This window comes from Pagrus major, chromosome 17 (assembly GCF_040436345.1).
Source record: "Pagrus major chromosome 17, Pma_NU_1.0".
In the NCBI taxonomy this organism is placed as follows: Eukaryota; Metazoa; Chordata; class Actinopteri; order Spariformes; family Sparidae; genus Pagrus; species Pagrus major.
Window position 1 is genome coordinate 22029038 of NC_133231.1, and position 22723 is coordinate 22051760.

General features: G+C 45.2%; 1 protein-coding gene across 3 annotated transcripts in view; it reads right to left on the minus strand.

The window, feature by feature from the left end:
* The window catches only part of cadm4 (cell adhesion molecule 4), a 167248-nt gene that overhangs the window by 22676 nt on the left and 121849 nt on the right, over nucleotides 1-22723 (minus strand). For all 3 annotated transcript variants that reach the window (XM_073485464.1, XM_073485466.1, XM_073485465.1), the window contains exons 2-4: nucleotides 13422-13568; nucleotides 5277-5564; nucleotides 196-357 (exon numbers count right to left, since the gene is read on the minus strand). In XM_073485464.1, coding sequence (XP_073341565.1) covers nucleotides 196-357; nucleotides 5277-5564; nucleotides 13422-13568 — 597 coding nt within the window. The remainder of the gene's footprint in view (nucleotides 1-195; nucleotides 358-5276; nucleotides 5565-13421; nucleotides 13569-22723) is intronic.

A 22723-nucleotide genomic window follows, 5' to 3' on the forward strand; every position in this document is an offset into this window, starting at 1 on the left:
TGAAGGCGCAACTTAAGTGACAGAAATACAGATGGAATAATTTGTGTGTCTGAAATATTTGCCAATGAACATTACGTTAGTTCATTTGTTTCTGAGATGGATAGAAAAGGCTTTGGCATAAAGTGCACACACACACACACACACACAAACACACACACACGCACACGACCGCACTATCCTGAAGGAGGGACTTACAATACACATCCAGACGATAGTGTCGAATCCTCTTCTGCCCGCCCAGCGCTGGGTGGACCGCCTCGCAGCTCAGCGCCGCCCCGTTGTCTTTCCTTTCAACCGGGATCCGGATGGTGCTGGACACGCTGAACGTCTTCCCGTTGTCCTGCTGGGATACCACACCTGGAGAGAGACGGAGAGGATGAGAGGATGAGAGGACGGTGGCCAAGAAAAAAAAAGTTCACAGGCAAAACATGCCCGCTCTTTCCTTCTCCCCGCTGAGACATCACACATACGCAAAGAGACAGGGAAAGAAAGAGGAGACTTTAGAGGAGATCATGGAGGTGGATGGAAGAAGTGAGCAGACTGACAGGGAAAAAGTTAGAAGAAGTTAGTGACTGATGAATGAGCTTTTTTACAGCAGCACTATACCTATAGAGGGGAGGATGACATGACGGAGGAGGACAGAATAAAAGAGAGGGAAGAGAAAGCAATTTGCATCCATATTTCATGGCAATTATAAGCAGCCGAACTGTTTGTTTGCAGATGGTGAATCAAGCGAATATATTGTGTATGTGCGTGTGTGTGTGTGCGCGTGTGTGTGTGAATAGAAGAGACTGAAGGATAAAAGAGAGAATATGCATAACCGAATTGAGATTTTAACTGCAGCAGACACAGAGGGAGAGAGGGGGGCGTCAAAGGACCAGGGTGAGAGAAGAAAGGCAAAGGAGAGAGGGACTCGTGGGCAGAGAGAAGGAGGGCTGCAAAACGGGCCTGATAGATGGGAGGCGGGGGGAGCGAGGAGAGCTGAGGCGATACAAGCCCAGACATTAAAGAGGACGATAAGAGCGCCAGGCCAGATTCAGAGTGAGAGAAAGATGTGAGAAACGAGGAGGAGGAGAGACAGAAGGAGGGAGGAGGTACAGCGGGGTGACATGGTCACGTATTTGGGGGGGAGGGAGGGGTCTGTGCTTGTTGAGGCAGAATACTACAATATTACTTATATCGCGCTGAGTTTTCAATTATTGCCGGCCAGCGAATAAAAGCAGGCCCAATCGAAGCGTGAGAGACGACGGCGGTGGGTGCAGATGAGAAGGAATCGGGGAGCGGCGGGAGAGATAGCGCCTTAATTAAAGAGTGCTTTCCCATATCTGTTGGGATCTGCCTCTAACCTTTAGTGTCACAGTTCATTTAACTCAGGGCCAGAAGAGAGGGGAGGAAGAGAGGGGAGAGGAGAGAAAATCGGAGGAAATGAGAGGAAACAGGAGGAAACAGGAGGAGAGAGGAGAGAAAACAAGAGAGGAGGAGAAGGGAAACGGGGAATACGAGAGATAAGGGATACAAAAGAGATGCAAGCAGTGGGAGGAATTGAGAGGAAACAAGAGAGAGTAAGAATAAAGAAGAGGGAGAGGAGAGGAGAGACAGAGAGAAGAAGTGAGGAGAGGAGAGAAAACAAGAGAGGAGGAAAGAGGAGAGGTGAGAGAACAGGGGAAGAGATGAGATGAGAGGAAACAGGAGGAGGGGAGAAACAGAAAGGAGAAGGGATGAGAGAAGAGAAGACAGGGGAAGAGAGAAGGCAGCAAGAGGGGAGGAGACATGAAAAGAAAGGAAGAGCGGGGAGGAAAGAGGAGGAGAGAGAAGGGATAAAGAAGAGACAAGAAGAGAGGAGGAGGGAGAACATAGGAGGAGGAGGGGGTAATCAACAGGAGAAGAGAGGAGAGGAAACAAGAGAGGAAAAAAGTTGAGATGAGGAAACAGGAGAAGAGGAAATAGGAAACGAGAGGAGACAGGAAAAGAAAGGAAGAGAGGGGTGAGAGGAGAAGGGAGGAAACAGGAGACAGTACAGAAGAGATAAGAGGAGAGGAGGAGAAACATAACAGGAAGAGGGGGAGGAATCGAGATGAGAAGAGAGGAGAGGACATATGAGAGGAGAGAAGATGTGGTGAGGAAACAGGAGGAAGAGAGGGGAGGAAACGGGACAGAGTAGAAATAAGAAAAGATAAGATGAGAGCAGGAGAGGAAGATGGGGAGGAAATCAAGAGGAGAAGAGAGGAGAGGTGAGAAAACGGGACAGGAGGGGAGGAAACGAGGGGGGAGGAGAAGAAACAGGAGAGGAGAAAAGTTGAGATGAGGAAACAGGAGAAGAGGGGAGGAAACAAGAGGAGAGGAAACAGGAGAAGAGATGAAGAGAGGGGAGAAAAAGGGGGAATAAAGAAGAGACAAGATGAGAGGAGGAGAGAGAAAAAAGGAGGACGGGGAGGAGTCAAGAGGAGAAGAGGAAAGAGAGGAAACAAGGGAGGAGAAAAGACGAGAGGTGAGAAAACAGGACAAGAGGGGAGGAAACGAGGAGGGAGGAGGAAACAAGAGGAGATGGAAAAAGATGAGAGGAGAGGGGAGGAGACAGGAGACAGCAGGAATAAAGAAGAGAGGAGGATGAAGATGAAGGAAATAGGAGGAGGGGCAGAAATCAAGAGGAGAGGAAACAAGAGAGAAAAGGGGGCAGAGGAGAGGAAGAAAGTGGACGAGAGAGGACAAAGTAGGAGGAAAAGAGAGGGGAGGTGAGACAAGAGAGAACAAAAGTGAGGCCCTCTTAAAGCCATTCGCAGCCAGTAACCAGGGTGAAGAGCATCATCACTGAAATGTAAAGGAAATAAAAGAAATGAGGATCGGATGAAAAGGAAGAGAAGGAGCAGAGGGGAAGGACGGAGGAGGTGGAGACACAGAGACGGTGACAGGCGTGTTCTGACGGAGGAAAAAAAGGGAAGAGATCGGATGAAAGAGCCGTTGAGTGTCAGACAAAAATAGAAATTAAAAGAGACAACGGCTGACACGAAGTTTGAAAGGACAAAGCTCCGCTCAATGCATGTCCCCAAAACTGTTGACACCAGATTACCTCACATTATTTCACGTGGTCCGCGTGAGTTATCTGAAGGCACCGAGTATGAATTCATGAATAACAATAACTGAACGCGTTTGACATCGATTTGTACTTTTAAACAATGTTGTCTGTATTTAATTAAAAAAAACGGAGGATCAATTGAATAAAAATGATAGCCACGAGCCTGAGTGAGAATTAAACGCCGCATAACTTAGTCTCCGTGAGTTATTGTCAACCGAACAAGGTTTTTGAGGAATTCAAATCCAAAACGTGGCATTATCCACAAACGCTGACTTAATGTTGGGAGTGAAAGACGAAAACTCTCGGGGGTCAAATAGACTGAAGGCGAGGGGAAGGATAGGCATCAGATGTATTATTGAGCGAAGGGCCCCTTTAACTGAGAGAAGCAAAGGGAGACAGCGAGTTAGAAAGAAGGATAGATCAAGGTAACAGACTTGATGGAGGGGCTCACAGAATCAGCAGAAGCGAAGGAGAAGGGAGAGACGATGGTGAATTAAAAAGAGTGCCTTTGTGTGAGTGTTTGAAAAGGAGGTGGAGCGGGAGGAGCAGGAAAAACTGGAGCGTACGAAGCATCTGTGCTTTCATGTTATGGTGTACTACTTGTGAGATTACGTGCAAATAAAATGAATCTGAATTTTGAAGAGAGAGCACGGGGATGTATGGAGAGAGCTGCTTTGACTGGGAAAGAGTTTGATGAGTGGACATATTTAGACAGAGAAGCAGTGAAATCTTTCAAATACTGGCTGTCTACTCGACACAAAGATCAACACATGTAGATGTAAACATCTCCCGTGAACTTGTGATGCTTCGCCGAAGGAACGGAGACGGAAAAGTCACATCTCCAAAAGTGTGTTTGATCATTTGAAGCTAGATCGCTGCCTATAAATATTACAAAACAACCAGTTTTGGAAAAAAGTACTAATCATACTTGAGCAAAAGTCAAGATATCGTGTTAAAATATTACTTCGGTAAAAGTGAAAGTCACCCATATGAAGGCGACGTAAAGGTCTTAGAGTATCTGATATTAAATGTACTTAAGTATCAAAAGTCAAAGAAAACTCTACTCATATTTGTCTCTGATGCAGCATGTAATCTTAAGTAACAAATACATGTACTGGAGTAAAAAGTACAATATTTACCTCTACCATGTAGTGGAGTGGAAGTATAAAGCAGCAGGAGATGGATGATGAAGTACAGTACTTGAGTAAATTTACTCAATTACATGCCATGAGTGGAAACAGCGAACAGAAAACTCAACAAACAAGTTCTAAACACTGTATTTTAGTTTTTTCAAAAATGACGTAGTAAAGTAACAAAGTACATTTACTTGAGTACTGTACAGGTACAAATTCAAGGTGCTTTACTTGAGTATTTCCATTTTATGAAACTTTATACCTCTACTCCATTACACCTCAGAGCCAAATATTGTACTTTTTACTCCACTACATTTATCTCACAGCTTTAGTTACTAGTTACTTTTAAGATTACCTTCCTGCTCAGTTTAATGTATCTCCAGATGTGTTGATGTTGAATGTTTGTGATAAACTGACAGTGTTGTAAAATATCAGTATCTGATGTTAAATATACTTAAGTATCAAAAGTACAAGTAAAAGTAAAAGTAAAAGATACGACTGATTATCAGAATGAGTGTTTTTTTTTATCTGATTGTTGATAAAATAAATCAATTTTAAAACTACTTTGGCTGTGATGCAGCATGTAATCTGTAAAGTAACTAGTAACTAAAGATATCAAATAAATATAGTTGATTAAAGAGCAAAATGTTTGCCTCCGTTATGCAGTGGAGTGGAAGCACAAAACAGCAGGAAATGGAAATACTCATGTAAAGTACAAGTACAGTACCTCAAAATTGTACTTAATGGCAGTACTCGAGTAAATGTACTTAGTTACATTCCATCACTACAAAGAACAGAAGGAAAAAGGAGGAGGGGGAGATTTGGGAGCCCTGCAGCCAAAACCTCAATTTTTTCCCCCATTTATCCATCCATCCATCTTCACCTGATCCCATCACCCGATCGATCTGCCATTCCCTCTGTCAACCATTCAATCACCCATCCATTCATCCTTCTTTTATTCAGCACTCAGTCTGATATCATCCACCCATTCCACTTCACCTCCCCCTTAATTTCCTAATTTATCTCCCATAATCATCAAACCATCCATCTGTCAGTCAATCAGCAGGTACCTGGTATCTCCCTGCCATTACGAACCCAGCGGAGGGTGGCGGCCGGCTTGCTGCGCGGCGACACACAGGTAAGCTCCACCTCGCCGCCCTCCACGGCCTCCTGCTTCACCTCCACCGCGGGCGTCTCCGGGGGCACCAGAACAGACAGCGTGGCCACCTGGTGGTGCGTGGAGTCCGTGTACAGCTGGCAGAAGTATCCGCCCTCATCCGACACGCTGACGTTGGTCAACGTGATGCGCACCAGCCGTGGCGTGAAGAGCACCATCTGGAAACGGTCGTCCTTCAGGGCTGGAGGGTTGGGTGGAGATGATGGAGAGAGGGGCGGAAGAGAGACAGCGTGGGATTAGGGTAGTGGAGGGAGGAAGACAAGATGGGAGGGGGAAAAGGAGGGGAGGTGCGACGGGAGAGAAGATGGGGGGTAAGTGGCAGGAAGAGTGGCAAGGACAAGAAGAGGGAAGGTGAGTCCATCAATCAGTGGTGGAAAAATCACAATCTGTCTGTGAAGTGAGACTGAATACCAATAAATATCAAACACTGTATTCATATAAATAAAGAGTCAAAGTAAAAACAAAGGGAGGGAAAAAAAACCCAACAGAACTTCTTTTATTCTGCCTCGATGTAACTGACACAGAGCATTAAGAACTGTTTTTGTCACGGTGCTTTGTTTGCTTGATATACACCACACACACACACACACACACACACACACACACACACACTCACACAGATAAGACTGTCAAAGTGAGTGCCATATTAAAGAACTTCTTTAAACCCATTTCACTGGCAGACATTTGCTTGCTTTATTTTGAATGTGTTTTCAGAGGAGGGGCTCCTCAGGGAGCAGGACTGTACCTCACTAACAAATGCACTTTTTCACAGTCAGCAGGCTGGTCAATAACAGACAGTTTTTACCTACTTGACCCAAGATAGATAATCAGACCGAAGTGAATTATTATCATTTTTATTTTGTGGCTTTTATCCCTTTATCTGGACAGTGACAGGTGAGAGAGAGACGACATGGCAAAGGGCCCAGACTGGGATTGAACCTGGGCCACTTTGGTTTATAGCTCATCCTTTAATATATGAGGCTCGAGCGAAAGTTCAGACAGGAAAGCTACTCTTTCTCAGTCCCTATTTTAATTCTCACACCGTCCTTTCATTTACTCCTCTCTCTCATGCTCACTCATAATTGGGCTGTCATTATCAGTGGTCGTTCACATCAGCCGGGCACATCGATCCAATAGCACAGCGACACACCTTCACCGTTAGCCTATCATCTTGCTGCTGTCTTTTTAAATATGATGGTCTCCAGCCTCTAGTTGAAGTAGCACTTGAAGAGCAGCTAAGATGACATTAATTATGATGTTTCAGGAACGACACAAACATCAGTCACAAGGCTATAACATCAGCTTGACTGGTCAGTTGCAATGAAGGTGCTGGAACAGCAGGAATTATGACGTTGCCAATGAAAAGGCCAGTACTTAAACGTGGTTATGACATCCAATAATGCCTCAGTCACACCCTTTTTTTTCCAACCAGGAAATATTGATCATATTTTTGTTATGAAAAAAAGAAGCAAATACAGACTTTGTACTTTGTTTTTAATTCAACACTTGATTGAAATTGAATTGGTCGGTGAAATGGTTGTGTTTAGACGACCACACTATGATGTCTGCCCCACGCACAGATGACGCCCATCTTTTAAATGTAAAGCAGGTTTATGCCGTTTATGTAGATCTACATGCAAGTTAGATTTCTCCAGGCTCATCGCTTTAAGCCTGTGGTGTAGATAAGGGTCAAAATCTTCATCTAGGCTGTTATCGATCACACATGGGAGAAGGTTGACTTCAGGGCTCCCTGCCACAGAGACAGGTAACCTAGTATAAATAGCTACGAAGTCGCAGTAGCGAACAGGTTGTGGTAGCTGAGTGGGTTAGGCACAGGACTTCTAGAAGACCAGAGATCTGTGTAAGTCATTGTTGATGTATTCAGACGTAGATGTAGATGACATTACTTTTTTTTATGTATAAAGCTGCTGAAAGCTTTAGTAGAAAAGAGTTCATGGCGACATCACGTCAGGGAGGATGTCCAACTGACGGACAGGCTCATCCGGACGACGGCACAGCTTCCACTTTGCAACTATTTTTAAACCATAACAGGACAACTTGATTGGATGTTCAAACAACAGTCAATCAAAGTCTGTTGTTGGCTGGGAAGGAAGAGATTCTGTCGGTCTATTATTAACTACCTCTGTCTCATCAGAGACTAAATCGGTTCCTGGCTTTGACATAGACATCCGGCCCCTCACCAGTCTTACTTTTGGCATTTTCCCTGTGCCAGAGTCATAGACTACTAGATTCTTTTTCTAACCAGGGAAACAACTGTCAGAGTCAACACTAGACTCCAGTTGAATTGCTGGACAAACCCTCCATGTGGCCAGCAATTCAGAGGTCTGGAGCCAGGCTAGTGTGAACCTGTACCACCCAGGAGGAAGTAAAATAACAGCAGTTCAGATCTGTAGATGTAGGTTCGCTGGTGTTGCAACTTGTGGGCCAACAAAGTGACAGTTGCTGCAATTGCTTTCACTTTTCTTTGCCGATAAGGGTGCAGGTGTTTTGAAGTAGAGGTCCAGAGTTGTTGGGCTGAAAGTGATTGCACTGTGGTTCTGCTGCTCTGACATTGGCTGGCCCTGGTCACAGGCACTTTGCATCAATAACACCACGCATGCTTTCTAATTAATGTCTTTAATATATAATGCCTCTTTGCAATTGGCAAACCACGCAAGAGAAACAAGGGCTGCTTCAATCGAGTAGCATGCCATTTTAAGCTTTGGAATCAGTTATTTCTTTAGCCCCAAGATAGTTTGCTCTGTATTAGCAAACAGTCAGCTCTATCTCCCACGGTCTGGAACGAGACCAGGGTTTTCACCGCCTTCTAATTTGTGATGTCACTCCCGTGGACAGCTCTGCAGAGGAAAAATTGCAAAACATGGGAGAAATAGTGGCTCTGACAGCCCCCTAGTCGATTTTCTGCTCTGGAATTGATAGTGCTGCTAAATCTAAAGCTTGGTTTGATATAAAAAGTTCAGAGGGAGTTTGCAAAGCCGGTCTCGATGGAGCGGCTCCGGGCTGTACATTGATACAACGAAACAGATGTCTTGGTTCTCTCATTTCCAGCTTTGAGCGAAAGGTTTGTATTCATTCATTCCCTTTGTAACTACTTGCTTTATTCCTCTCCAAGCCCATTCCTAATTAGTGCCCGGCATTTTCATTGTTAAACTTATTAGGTTTTTAATCATTATTGTTTTACTTGCTGTGAAGCACCCGGTAACACTTTTGAAAAGTGCAATGGAAATAAAGCTGATTGCACAACCGAAAATTATTTTGGGAATGTTATTAAATTGAGTGGCGCTGCCCTTTGAGTGAGTCAGTGAGAGACAGGCTAAATAATACAATTGGGCACGGCGTAAACACTGCAATTCAGCATGGAAAATAACCAAAGATTGAAAATGAAGAGTAAAAATGGGTCGGCTTTCTAAAGACTTAATTCTTACAGCCAATCCTGGACCTCAGGCCAATGAGCTACAATACATGATGCACAAAAGGAGAAAAGAAAAGACGGCACAGTGAGAGGGAGGAAGCGAAGAGGCGAACATGGAATAGTGTTCCTTTTGTTACCGAAAAATAAAAAAGAGCGGAATCAATGGCAAGAAAAATGCTGATAATAACAAATACCGCTAATAACAGTCTGCGGGTGACAGTGGCTCGATGTCCATAGATTCTCATTTAAGACTCACTTTGTATCGACTTGACTGTGAAACCTCTCCCTCACCCTCCGTCTCTATTTTATTTCGGCTCCTCTCTGCCCTCCTTTGTGTTGGCTTTGGCTCACAGCAGACACTTCCCTGATGTAACACGGGCCATCTCGCGGCATAATTCATCACAAAACAGACACTACAGTATAGATATTGGCTTTGTGCGTGTGCATGTGCGTGCGAGGGAGAGTGGAGGAGGGAGGAAGAACGAGAGAAATAGTCTAATATGGCCACATAATGCAGCAGGCGGGAAAAAATAATATGGATAGAGACAGAAATCCACAGGGATGTCAGAGAGAGCGGCCTGGAGCGATGGAGTAAGTCCACTCTTCCTGGAAGTACACCAAACTAATCTCTCCGCCCCACCCCCAAAATTTCCCCCTCCACCGGATGGCAGCAAGAGCATTGTTAGAGAGCTATTCCCCACAGATAGGTAAATCTTTTTTCCCTCTCCGCACTAAATGGCAACTAAATGTCAGACTTCTGTTCAAGTCCAAGTTCACCTTTATTGTCCTATCTCATTTGCATGCGGAGGAGAGTTTCCAATAGGGGGGAGAAAGAGAGAGATATGGACCACTGAGGAGAAAGAGTCCATTTGGTAAGTCTCACCGCTCTGTTATAGCTATCAGTCCCCAAAATCCCATAAAACACACCCCTGACTGGTTGCTCACTTGCAAAAACAGGCAGCCTAATTCGTAGCACTTACAGCAGCGTGTCTTTTTGGGCAGTTAGTTTGGAATGGCTCGGCACAGAAAGGACTCAGTTTGTTAGTCTGATATCTGGGCGGCAGATGGGCAATAGGCAGAAATGGAAGGGGCCTACAGCGAGTGATGGAGCAAACGTAGAGGCAGAGAGAGCCAGAGTGAGATGTAATTTACGCTCCCAGAAAATGTCCCCAACGAGGCTCTCCGGTGCTTACAGGAGCCAAATTAGTTACGGGAAGCCATCTATACTTTATACCTTGCCTAACCTTTGGATCACTTCCCAGCGCTGTGTCTGTGGGCTCCCTTTCTTTATTCTCTCTGTCGCTGTGTCTTTTATAACCCCCCTCCTCAACCACCTACCACCACCACCACCACCACTCTTTTGTCTCATTCCCCCCCACACTTTTCTTTATTCTTTCTCATTTTCACTTTCATTCCAGCTTTCACACCCCTTCTCCGTCCTCGCTCTGATTAGGTTTCATCGTGCTTTCCGAAGGGGGCAAGTCCATGTCTCATGGGAGAGCAGACGGGGCGGCTCTGTTTAAATACTTAATGGAACTTACCGGTAGTGCTGATCTGGTGGAATTGAGGGGAGAGTTGAAAGCCAGGTTTCCCAAAGCAGCGACCTCAACTGCCCAATTAAGGTCACTCCGTGATCGAGGTGACTAACAAGTGAAGAAAATGTGTGCCGAATACAAGTATTTGAATGCCGTTGCGGCGAACGATAAAAGAAGCTCTTCTGTCGTCACTATTTTAAGTCTGTGTTCAGCTACTGTTCCCGGGGGGGAGTGTGGGAGTCTTGATTGTCAAATCAATGTAATTACAAGTGCTGGAAGTTGTAATGATTAGAAGATTAGAATATGTGTTCAAGTGCAAACTTCCACCGACAAAAATATCCTGCCATATGTTTGCAAACGGGAAAGATCTTGAGTTATGAAGTTCTGTCCCGTGGTAAAAAAACACAGGTTCAAGTATGCCCTCACCCTTCCTCGACAGCTTGAGCGCAGTTTATAGGCTAATGATGTGAAAGTATTGCCGGGAATGTCCTTTTAACCTCTCTTCAGCATGTGGAGATTTAACTACAAGGTTAACTACAGAAAATCAGCTCTGGATCTGGCAGCCATTCATTTTCTTGACACTTCCACAAGCCATTCCTTTAACCACAGTACCAGAGTGGATGATGTCTTCCTACTTACTACAACACACTACTAGACCTTGAATTTATTTGTCATTTTATATGCTGGAGAGGTGATGAATATGCAGAAAGTTTATGCGAGACTGGCACCAGTCACTGCAGCTGCAGCACAAGCTCAATGTCATGAGACAAAATACAAAATCTGTCATGTTTAAATCGAAAATTCCGGCTGACGCTCAATTAAATTCAAGGATTCTTGAGTGACAGGTCAAAAATATGGCCTGAGCAACAGTAGCATATTGAGATTAAAATAAAATATTGTGCACGAGTTTCCCGTAAGCTGCTTTGGAACACAGCAACATGCAGCAAAAGGTAGCCTGAGTGGAGTCAGCTCAGCAAACAGACTCTCTGAGAGTCTAAAGCAAGCCGGGGAAATGAACACCTGTCACACAATTATGACCGCAGAACAATCCTTTGCAGAATGTGAACTGATCAAAACGATTTATGATCAACACAACTTTTGGAGGGACTGGATGAGCTGACCATTCAGTGAATTGAGAGGATCAGATTTTGGGTGTAGATAAAAGACACTGCTGAGGAGTTTGCACAATGCCAAGCTCTGTTGAGCAGCGAGTAAGCGCTCCCTTCAATGGGATTTGGGGTTTCCGATCGGCTGCACCACCTGTTTGAGCCAATTCCTACTTTGGATCACTTCAACTGTGTTTTTGATATGGTTTGGTGAAAAGTGCTGCATAACTTGCGCACAATAAACTGTGAGCTCAAAACACACAAAAAATCCTCTGTTAATGAGTGGCCTCTGTTTACCTGCAATAGTTGGCTCATTTGTGATTTTATTACGGTTTGCCAATTCTGTGCCAATTTGCATTGGTCAGTGGTTTTTAGATGAAATCAAGCAAACTAAATCCAACTATTTGTTTGCTATGAATTTGTTGATCATGCAGTGTGCTTTAGTTGCATGCTTTTTTGCATGTGACCTTGGGGAAAGATTGGGGCATTTACATATTTTTGTACAGCCAATTATACTAACTAACACCTACTGAAACCTGGCTTTTGTCTTCAATGTGAATGTGCATAATCGGCATTTACTCCCACGTCAATTGACTCTGCAGTAGTCAAAGGTATTTATCCCGGACTTCAATTTTTGCCCCTGGTCACACCAGATGATATGACGTGTGTTGACGTTAAGGATTCGGACATGTTAATACTTCTCTATCTTTCAAACTCAGTGCTGACTGATGGACTGAAGTAAAAGATATTAAAAAAGTAACCGATGATCGCTACTGAGCATGTGCAACTCTCAACAGGGATTAGACAAGAAGCGAGATGTCTCACTCCTTAGCATCTTCTGTTATCAGCTCCGGAAAAAAAAAAGATGTGTCTGATTCAGAATTTTATTGATTAAGACGTTATAAAACGAGGTATACGATGTGCTGCTTTCTACTGTTCCACCTTTTGTAGCACATTTGTGATGACGAATAAGACACACAAGAAAAAAAATCATCTCCTGCCAGTGTGAAAGAGTCAAATGCCTATTTTTAGCGGGTTTACTCGCATTTTAAAGACCTTCATATAAACACTAATTTTGGTGTAAAAGAGATATTACTGGTGTTACTAGCATCTGCATTTGGCATACTGTATACATTGTTTAAAACCATGAGCATTCATTAGGCTGTCAAGCTCTTAAGCTTTAATCTATCAAAACTACTCTAATAATTTCAGATGAACCCTCTTTCCCTGAATTACAATCAGTTCCAAACTAAAGTTTTACACCATCGCCTAAAGCCCAAGCTAAGCAGTTTATCACATAAATTACAAAGGGCATAAATAACTATTGCTTCACCACAAAACATAATGCAAAATTTTGTTTGAATTAAGCTACCTCACACAAATTTCATTATTTTATTATCCTTGATCACTGTTCTTTTGCTCAGAGGTGTCCTAGCAGCACTAACAGTAAATCTGGTGAAGGTGGCAGCTTTTTTCCAGTAATTAGTTAAGAGAAAAACATGTAGTGTTTGCCTAGCCTGAGGCCCTCAATAAACCCTGCCTTCGTTATAATATTGGTTACAATGATAATTTGCCGTAACGCCGCCTTTAAAAAAAACATGTGATTGCCAAGGCCGCGGCTCTAATGAGGAGCTGTAATACGTTCTGATCTCATCAGAGGTTAACAGTGGATTATGCAGAAAGCTTCGAACTATGCTTTTAAAACAGTTAAAGCAGCCACACTGTTAGGGCAGAGAATAACACTATCTCCTAAATTAACTCTGGGGTTATCTGACTTTTTAATGTGGAATCGCTTCAAAGGCAAAGTGAGGACATTTGCAATGAGAAAAAATGTAAAGTGCAAGTGTCTGTGAGTCATTGCTAATGTGTTTAAAAGGCTGCTTTCAGATGCTACTGAGGGCAAAAGCATTGACGCAGATAGATCAGGTCTGTCTGCAGAGACAAGTGCGCACGCACGTACACACCTCGTGTGCCGTTGAAGAAGAGGGTCTGTCGGCGGGGATTCTGGATGACCACGATCGATCCATCGTAGTTCTGCAGGCGGCAGGAGATCTGGGCCGTACCTCCCTCAAAGACTGTCACATTCTCCGCCTGCACCGCCTGACAACGGGCTGAGGGAGAGAAAGATTGGGCGTTAATATAGTGATACAGAGGATGGGAGAAAAAGATGGAGGGAAGAGGAGAGGGACAAATAGTGGGAACAGATGTGGAGAAAAAGAGGCGTTCAATTTGCACCTCACTTGAGATAGAACCTTTCAAAATAAGGCACTTAAAGCATCCTTCATTTACTCGCTATTCATCATATGGACACAACAAGAAGAGGAGGAAAAGAGAGGGGGACATAGTGATGGAGATAAAGAGATCGAGGGCGAGAGAAAGGACACCGAAGAGCTCAACAAGTAAAAGAGGGTCCTTGTGAACAATGTGTTCTTATGATTAGCCTATAATAGGGATGATTATAATTACCGGCATTCATCTTCTTACGTGCATAAACGCACACATACAAACAGGCCTGTTGCCTCTGGCTAGTAACAGAATGCACCAACACACACATTTGAATACGTAATGCCTTATTAAATCTCTAAGTGGCTGTCGGTCTTGAATTGGGACACACATCAGCAGAACAAACACGCACATGAACGGATGCACATAAACACAAGCGCGGCCACATATGGACCGACACACTCACAGAGCAGATCACAGGCTGGACTGCGGCCATGCCACCACCTGTGCGTATATTAATAGTTTAAACTGCAGTCCTGAGGCATGAGTCTGTGGCCAAAATGCGGAGCGGTGAGACCACGGTGGCAGCCACGAATGCATTTACAGTAAGACACACATTCTTGAAGGTATTTCACATCCAGGTGCACGCTAAACCAATTGATTTACAATCCATTAGCTCGACATAATGGCTCTTATCACAAGTATTTGGGAAATGCTAGCGAGATCACGCACCAGCTTTGGCTCTTGCAAATGCACATGCCCATCCACACAGACACCTGTATGAGCTTTTATGTGTGTGCATTTGCTCCTGCAATTCACAAATGAGGAATGCGTACATACACGCACACAGAAATATGCAGGGATGCGAGCGAAGCTATCACACGCCTTCTTCCAAACAAACTTGTCAGGCCCCTAAACTCAATATTTTTAGACGAGGGGGCTGAGAAGCAGCAGGGAGCCTCTTTGATGTTACTGACAGCCCAAAAGTCAGTAATGAGGAGGTTGATTATGCTCTGATTGGAGCGCCTTGTGTGTTTGTGGGTCAGGCTGTTGACACGGCTCGACTGAGTCACACCTCCTGCTGAGCACAATGGACACGGAGCTCTGCCGTTTGAATTCAAATGATTTACGCGCAATTAGCCATAGGGCTCCAGCCAGGAGTGGAGTGTGATTGCCTTGAAGAGAGTACCAGCTTGCTGGCCTCCGCAAACTAGTATTTACCAATTTGCATCCCGATTTGCATTCCCTCACTCCTTGGAAAAGTGTCGGCCGTGGGGAAGATTTAGAGGAAGAACGACATCAATACCAAAGCATGATGATGAATCAGGCAATAAGGTGTGCCGATAAAGACGGCGGGACTATATATATATATATATATCTATATTCACTGCTGGGTCTAGCTGTGTCTCGGAGCTCTGTAAAACACCTTCAGAAGGCAGGAAATGTTGTGAGACAAACAGATGGTGGCTGCCATAGCAGGAGCTGCTGACTTGACTGCTTTGGGCCAAAATAAATGTCTATATCTGCAACCAAGCGTGTCCTAAGTTACACTGTGTGTGTGTGTGTGCATGTGTGTGTGCAAGGACACATGCACAATAGGTGAGCACGTGCACAGCATATCCAGGGGTTGGCATATTGCAATTAAGCTACTTTGACATCATCTGATCCCGCCAAGTTGGTCCAAATTTAATTCTCCCCTCGATTTTAATCTCTTTTAATGAAATACTCAAAGCCTACATATTCATCACATCAGGGGAAACAGAGAGACACAGTGGATATTGAACTGAAGACGGAAAGAAACCAAGAGGGGATAAAGACAAAGGGGACTCTAATACGCCATGGAACAGCGAAAAAAATCTTGACAATTACCACTAATTGTAGTCATTATTGCTCCCATTCTCAGCATCAATATTGTGATTCATATCGGGGGGCATCAGGGCCTGCCACCGCCATCCCAATTATTTTTCTAATGGCTGTTATTACTCATCACCGTGGCAACCGGGCTAGGCCGCCATTGTTTTAAACAGAGTTAATGGTAATAGTGCTGCTGTGCATCCTGACTAAGTCGGTGCAGTGTCTGTGTGTGATTACTGACCCACCAGAACTAACAGAGAAAAAGGGCTCGGAGTGCGAGAGTGACAGACAAAGAAGGCGGTCAAAAGTTTGCTCCTGGGAGGAGGCCAGAAAGACTAATTAGCCGTCCATTTGTGCACCCATTTCTCCTGACAGCTGTCACCCCTTCAAAGGAAATTAGCGGCAGTGGCGTAGCAGTAAAGCGTAAAGAAAAGCGACATAGAAAAATAAAAATAAAAAATCGTTAACCGCTGTTTGTGAGCGGAGCGGCTGGCATCCGCCGTCGCCTGCTGAGAGATGCCGCCCAGAAGCACCTGCTGGCTTGCTGGTGGATGATCAATCTGGGCAAAGAGAACAGAGGCAATGGAGAGATGGTGGGGGAGTGCGGGCTCTAACCAGGAAATGATAGCAGGGAGTTAGGAAGTGATGGTTTTGGGTATAATAATGCAGCTGGCAGGGGCTGGACAAAATATAGCTACGAAAAGATGACGCATGTTCTCCCACTGCTGCTCATAACCCAGCTGGGTACAGCACTTTAGTTTGACTGGAGGTTTTTATAGGCTTCACACATGAAGGCTGTGACCCTGAGCTTCAGATCACCAGCAGAGTACAGTACAGAGAGGGAATGAGAAGGAGGAGGGAGGGGATCAACATCTGTGACAGTGGTATTAATCTGGCCCCATTAAAATCTGTGCCCACAATAAAAACTCTGCAAGTCAAATCATATTAAGAGAAAATGCTGAAGAGCAATCGATTCCATGGTGGAGCTCTGACGGCTGTGATCAACGGTTTAAATAAAACAGGAGGGGGGAACAAAAACAATCACTTCTCTCTCCAGCCAAGCGGGGGCAGTATTTCATAGCAGTGAATTGGTGCCTCTCATCATTTCAAATGCCTGTTCCCCCCGCTGTCAGGGCCCTGAAATAAAAGGAGCCTTTATTTACTACGGCAATAGAGATCGGAGAAGGGCCATCATTTCAAAATACATAAACAAATAAATAAATAATAGGCGTGCAAATTCATAAGACAAGGCTGTTCAGGGGCCTGTCCTAATGGTCCCGCAATGGGGTTGAGTTATAAGCCAAGGGAGGCTGAGGATAGAGGGGACAGAGGGGAGGGGATGAAGGGAGGTGTGGAGAGTTAAAAGAGGGGGATTTGGGAGGCAGCCAGGTGGACTGCTGGCTCACCCTTGGTCACGGTAAATTCTAGAAACTGCCTCACTGGTGCAGGGTTAGCCGGCTGAATTACCGCCTCGCTGCGCCTCTCTCCCTCGATTTCACTCCCCCTTCCCTCCACCTCCACCTCCGCCACTATTTCTTTCTCTCCGTGTCTCTGAGAGTGAAGAGAGGAAGCGACGGGACAAAAAAGACAAGCCACATAAGAGATGAGCTGTCTCCATTTGCCCCCATACAAGCCCCCATGTATCCTTGAAGCAGTGCAGTCACTGTCTCCCTATTCATTATCTCTCATTATCTTTCAATTGGACGGGGGCCAAGAGCTTGTGTTTTCTTTGCATGCTGGCCACGGTCTTACAAGGGAATCGATGCAGGAGACTACAATACACAACCCCTTATGTTATTACTGCCTTAATTAAAGCAATAACAGCAGCTCATAGCTCCCGCTCTTATGGGGTCGTCCGCTGGCAACTCCTCCATCTCTTCCCATCTGGATGTACATTTTTCCTGCGATCCCCCCGAGTCTGCGAGGCGAGCCGGTTTCCACAGTATGTATGCAAATGCAGTTTGCAATGTTTATGTTTTCCGCGTGTGTGTGTGTGTCTATGCGTGTATGTGTGCGTGGCCGACACTGCATGCGCGTACGCGCACACACTTGCTCCAGGTTAATCACAGAATGTTGCAGTTATACTGACTCCATGAAATAGCTGACTTTGAGGTTCTTCTCCTCCATACCTCCCTCTGCAGACCCACAACCCTTCACCACCACCACCACCACCCCCCCCTCGTTTCCTCCCCCCCCCCCCCCCCCTTTTCTCAGTCTAAAATTATCACTCCATCTCTCAGGGAGCCAGAACTCTGCCAATCAAAGCCAGTGCAAAGAAAAAAAAAGAGATGCTCCCTCTATAAATAATACATAATCCTTTACAAATCTCTCTCTCTCATTACCTTCATTCTGTCGCTTTCTCCTGTCCTCCTTTTCTCCCCTCTCCTCTCCTCCACTCCGCTTCTAATTTTTTTTAGCGACCCACCTCCCCCTCCCCGTAGTCCACAACTTATAATTCTCTCCTCCGGTTGCCTTCATGTCTAATCTTATTCTCACCATCACCCTCTTTCTCCTTTTACTTAAACCCGCAGTCTCTCCATCCCTCTCCTCCCCACCTTCTGCCTGATCTAATCCTCGATTCTTCCCCCATTCACCAGCCCATCTTTCCTCCCTTCTTGTCTTCCTCCCCCCTTATCTTTTATTGCATCGTTCATCATTCATCTCCCTCATCAGCGCTGTCCTAAAGATCCCCTCTCCTCTCCTTCTCTCCTGGGCCTCGGGAGGATTGTTGCAACTCTTTCTTTCTCTCCCCCCCTTAGCTGCCGTGTCTTCACTCCTTCTTTTCCTTTCCTCTTGCCCTCCCCACCCTCGCAATAGTTTCTTTCCAAGCTGCAATAGGCTTTCATTCCCCTTGCAATCTCTCTCTCTCTCCCTCTCTCTGGTTCTTTCTCTTTCTGTGACTCAGTGGGAATCTTTTCCTGCCTCTCTGCTGGTTCCATCTCCACACTCTCCTTCGCTAAATGTGATTTGTTCTGCAGCTCAAGTCTGCGGCATAATCGCGCTGTTTTTATAGTGTGCCGGAAGAGAGGGAGCAAAGGAAAAAGACGGGAGAAAGTGAGAGGAGGGAATGGGACAAGAGGACAAAACAACTGAGTGGAGCTGGAGACTGAGTATCCTAGTTTTTCGTCCCTCTTTCATCTTCTCTGCTTTCGCTTCTTTTAATTGCCAGTCATATAGCTCAGGCCTCTGTCTCTCTAATTTCTATCCCTCTCCTTTTTCTCTCTCTCTCTGTCTTTCTTTCTTAATCTTTCTCTCTGTCTTTGGCAGGAACTTCAGACCCTCTCTCATCCAACTCTCTCTCTCTCCATCACCCACTGGTGTACTGTGAGCACTGCACTGCTAATCAGCAAAATCAGCATAAAATTGTCTCTTTTCACTCTTGACCTCTCATTAGAAACATTTTCTTTCACTTATTTATATATTTCACATCCTGTTTTTTAACACTCTGACTTCACTGGCCTCCATCCTCGGCACTGAAATCTTTTGTCTTCTTCCTCTCATCACCTGCACCCTTGTCATCCTGTTACCTTCTCCCTTCCTCTCCGCGCTGCCTCCCACATCTCTCGTTTTGACCTTCGTATCTTTATGTCTCTCCAGCCCTTTGGCGTATTTCAATCACCTCTCTTTCCCCCATCCTCCTTTCCCCACTCCCGCTGCAGTGCATCTCCCTGAGCGCTCTCCTCTCCTCCCGTCCACCCATCCCATTACTCTTTCTGCTCTCTCGTTCACCTCTTCTTACCCTTCACAGACCACCGTCTTCCTCCCTCTTTTTCCTTTCTCCTCTCGTCTCTCTTTCTGACAGCCAAAGCTGGTTAGCTCTATCTGCTGCGCGGCGCTTTATGGCCCGGGTCTGTCACAGCCCCAACAACCCCGCGACAATGGCCCACCACACACAGCCCAACAGCGGCTTAAAGGAAATTTACAGGGCTATTACGCGACGGCCACCACACTGGAGATTCACCACAGCCAAAAGCACTGGTCTTAACACCCCTTCAAAATCCAGCACATGGCTGTCTTCCCTTTTGGTGTGTATCTTTGCGTGTGTGATGCCGATGAGCGTATTGCACGGGTGTGTGCATGCATTTAAGAGCAGGAGTGTGTGTCTGAAATAGTGTACAAGAGAGCGTATTTATGCGCACATTCAAGGCCCAAAAAAAACTGCCCTACTGGCATGAATTACATAACCATGCTGACTGCCAAGACACAAACTCGGTCTTTCACTGTATCCCTCACTCCCCCATTGTCACCCCAACCCTGCACCCCCCTCAACATACCACAAAACACATTGTCCTTCTGTTGATGTAATATGCGAAAAAAAAAAAAAAAAAAGCCACTGCATTGAGATTTCGGCTGGCGCTGAGCGGAAGGCGCTGCACACAGCGGCACAACACTTGTTTACCATCGAGCAGCCGGGACAGAAAATCTTCCTGTATTACATGCATAACAATAATAATGACAGGAGGTATTAATAGCACCCAGCAACTCTGCCACTGATCCCTCTCCTCTTCATATACTGCTTTTCCTCGCCATCTCTACCTTGTGTTCAATCAGTCTCGTGACTCTTGGCTTCAAATCTTTTTTGAGGCCTCGTCTCTTGTGTTATCTTTGTACCCCTCCCCTGCATCTCTGTCTTTCTCGCATACACACAGACTGCGTTGTTCTCCATCTCTTCATACCATTTCTCTTTTTCTGCCTCCTCTGCTCCCTCCCTCACACACAGTACTCATGTCTATCTGGCCAGGTTCTTTATTCCTTGTGTCAGTCCTTCTCTCTCTCAATATATATTGGTCTCTTGCACTCCACTGCCCCTCCACCCTCCCCATTCTCTTTCTATTCGACAACCTCTCCATTTGGCTCGCCATATCTCTCCCACTCTGGGGTCCAACTTTCCTTTATTAGGTTCTTCAGAGGAAAGCTGAGAAAAAGGCTTTGGCCCCCTTCTTATATCTCCCTTTCTTTCTGTTCGTTCAGGTCTGTCCGTCCACTCTCTTTCTCCGCCCTGATTCACATTCCCCCACACTTTCACCTCAAGGGCATATGCTCCTGTCTTCGTATTCTCTCTCGTCCTCATCTTAATTACCAATCCTAACTTAATTACCAGCATTTTCAACAATTCATCTGACGCTCTCATTTCCTGATTCCTTCATGAGCCATTCCTCCCTTGGTCCCTTGTGCCGGGCACCACGCAGGATCTCATTCTGGATCAATTTACACCAATTAGTGTCATATTCACAATTGTGTTCTCTTTTGGTGGAACACGGCCACCACATTGCATCGTCTAAAAAGCAGATCCGCAGAAGAACAATTAAGAGAACAAGGAGCTTGTGCTTATACTAAAATGCCACATCCTGACTGCAATATGAAATGACATGTGAACATTATGTGCTTGTTTCCCTGATTTATTTGGTGTGTAATGACACCTGAGTTTCAGTCTAGAATCGATACTGCACGTCTCATTTAATCTCTGTGTGTGTGTGTACATTTGAGTATTCATGCGTGCATGACTTACGAGTGATGCAGAGCAGGACCAGGACCAGGCTGCGAAGGGCCAGGGAGAAGGGGGCAGGGAGGAGGCGGCAGAGGACAGAGCTCCGGACAGGCCTCATTGTGTATTGAGAAGCTGTGTGTGTATGTGTGAACGTGTGCGTCGATGTGCACGTTTGATCAATGGTTCCTCTGTGACCCTGCCTGCACTGCTACAGACAAACTAGTCCACACACACACACACACACATTTGTGATTTGTTCTCAACTGCAATGCTGCAGACACGTGCGCACGCTAACGGCCCAGCTTTACTTCAGCGCAATCAGACAGAAGTTGTTGTTTGAGGACAACACTCACAGAAAGGACTCTTTTGTGCTGCACTGCATCACAACACATGCAAAGAAACTGCTTTAGCTGCTAAGTGTCCGAGAGCTGAATAGAGGCCGGGGCTCGCACGCAATACACAGAAGTTTGGCCAGAGCTCAGGGCACTGACAGAGCTAACAATTTACACACTATATCACAGTGCACACAGAGATGAGCTGCGGGTAACAAAAAGTTCTACTGTTGACTTTAGCACCTTGTGCTGCTTAGAAAAAAAACTTACGACATGCAATGTCTCAAATCCATACAGGGCAGAGGCTTAAAGTGGTATTAGAGCTCAGTCCTTATCTAAGCGAAAGGACAACAAAGCAAACACTGCTAGGCTAGCTATTTTCTACCACAGAGCTCCGAGCCTCCTGAGACCAAAGCCCAAGACTCCCGAATCAATAAACCAGAAAAACCAATACCAAAAGCGACCAAAGTAGACCTGCAGTACTGTGTCCTCTCCCGGTAAGCGCCTTCGGTAATGGCAGCTATGCAATTAACTATATGAGCAACTGGTCAATTAGCACCTCACCAACTGCACACTGCAGTGTCAAACTCAGAGCTGAGCTAATTCTGAGCAGCGGACAGCCTAACAATCAGCCACACAATTAACCAGCACAATACACTGCTCTTCTCCTGTAGGTCAAACCGCACCACTCCAAGGAACAGAAAACATCAATAATACTATATTTCATTCAGATACAGGCTGAGAGACTGTATTCCAAAGCAAGTCAAGTTTATCCGCGGATGCAAACTGAATGCTAACTTCTGAAATAGAGCTACCTACATTGCCGTGCCCCTGAGGAAAGTAAAATCTAGGCCAACAATGCTCATTCTCCAACAGATTGTGTTTTAATGAGTCAAACAAGATTTTCTGCACTTCTCACCCGACAAATCGGCAGGCAGAAGTCAATGTTCCTTTGAGCTATAACCGTACCGACCAGGCCTCTGGAGAGACGGAGACACTATCTTGCAACTCATCTGTAGATAGCTAAGGTTAAATAAAATCCATTGAGCTTGAGTGCCGCTCTATAAAGACAGAGAGTGGAGGTGCTTGCCCTGTGTAGAATAACCAACTTGCAAGAGAGCTGCAGTCAGACGCTTTAGTTTCAGATATTACACTTTTTGGTCTGCGATTCTACCCAAGAGACATTTATTCTCACAAGGTATCTACCATTATTCGCTTCAATGCTAGAGCTCTTTCGATATGCTATCATGTATACACTGTAGTGTAAATGGACAGTGATTTTACCCGGTAATTTGAGACTCTTCAGAATAATCACAGGCTATCAGACAGTATAATCGTGCAGCATCGACCTGCCTAACTCTTCCTTTCC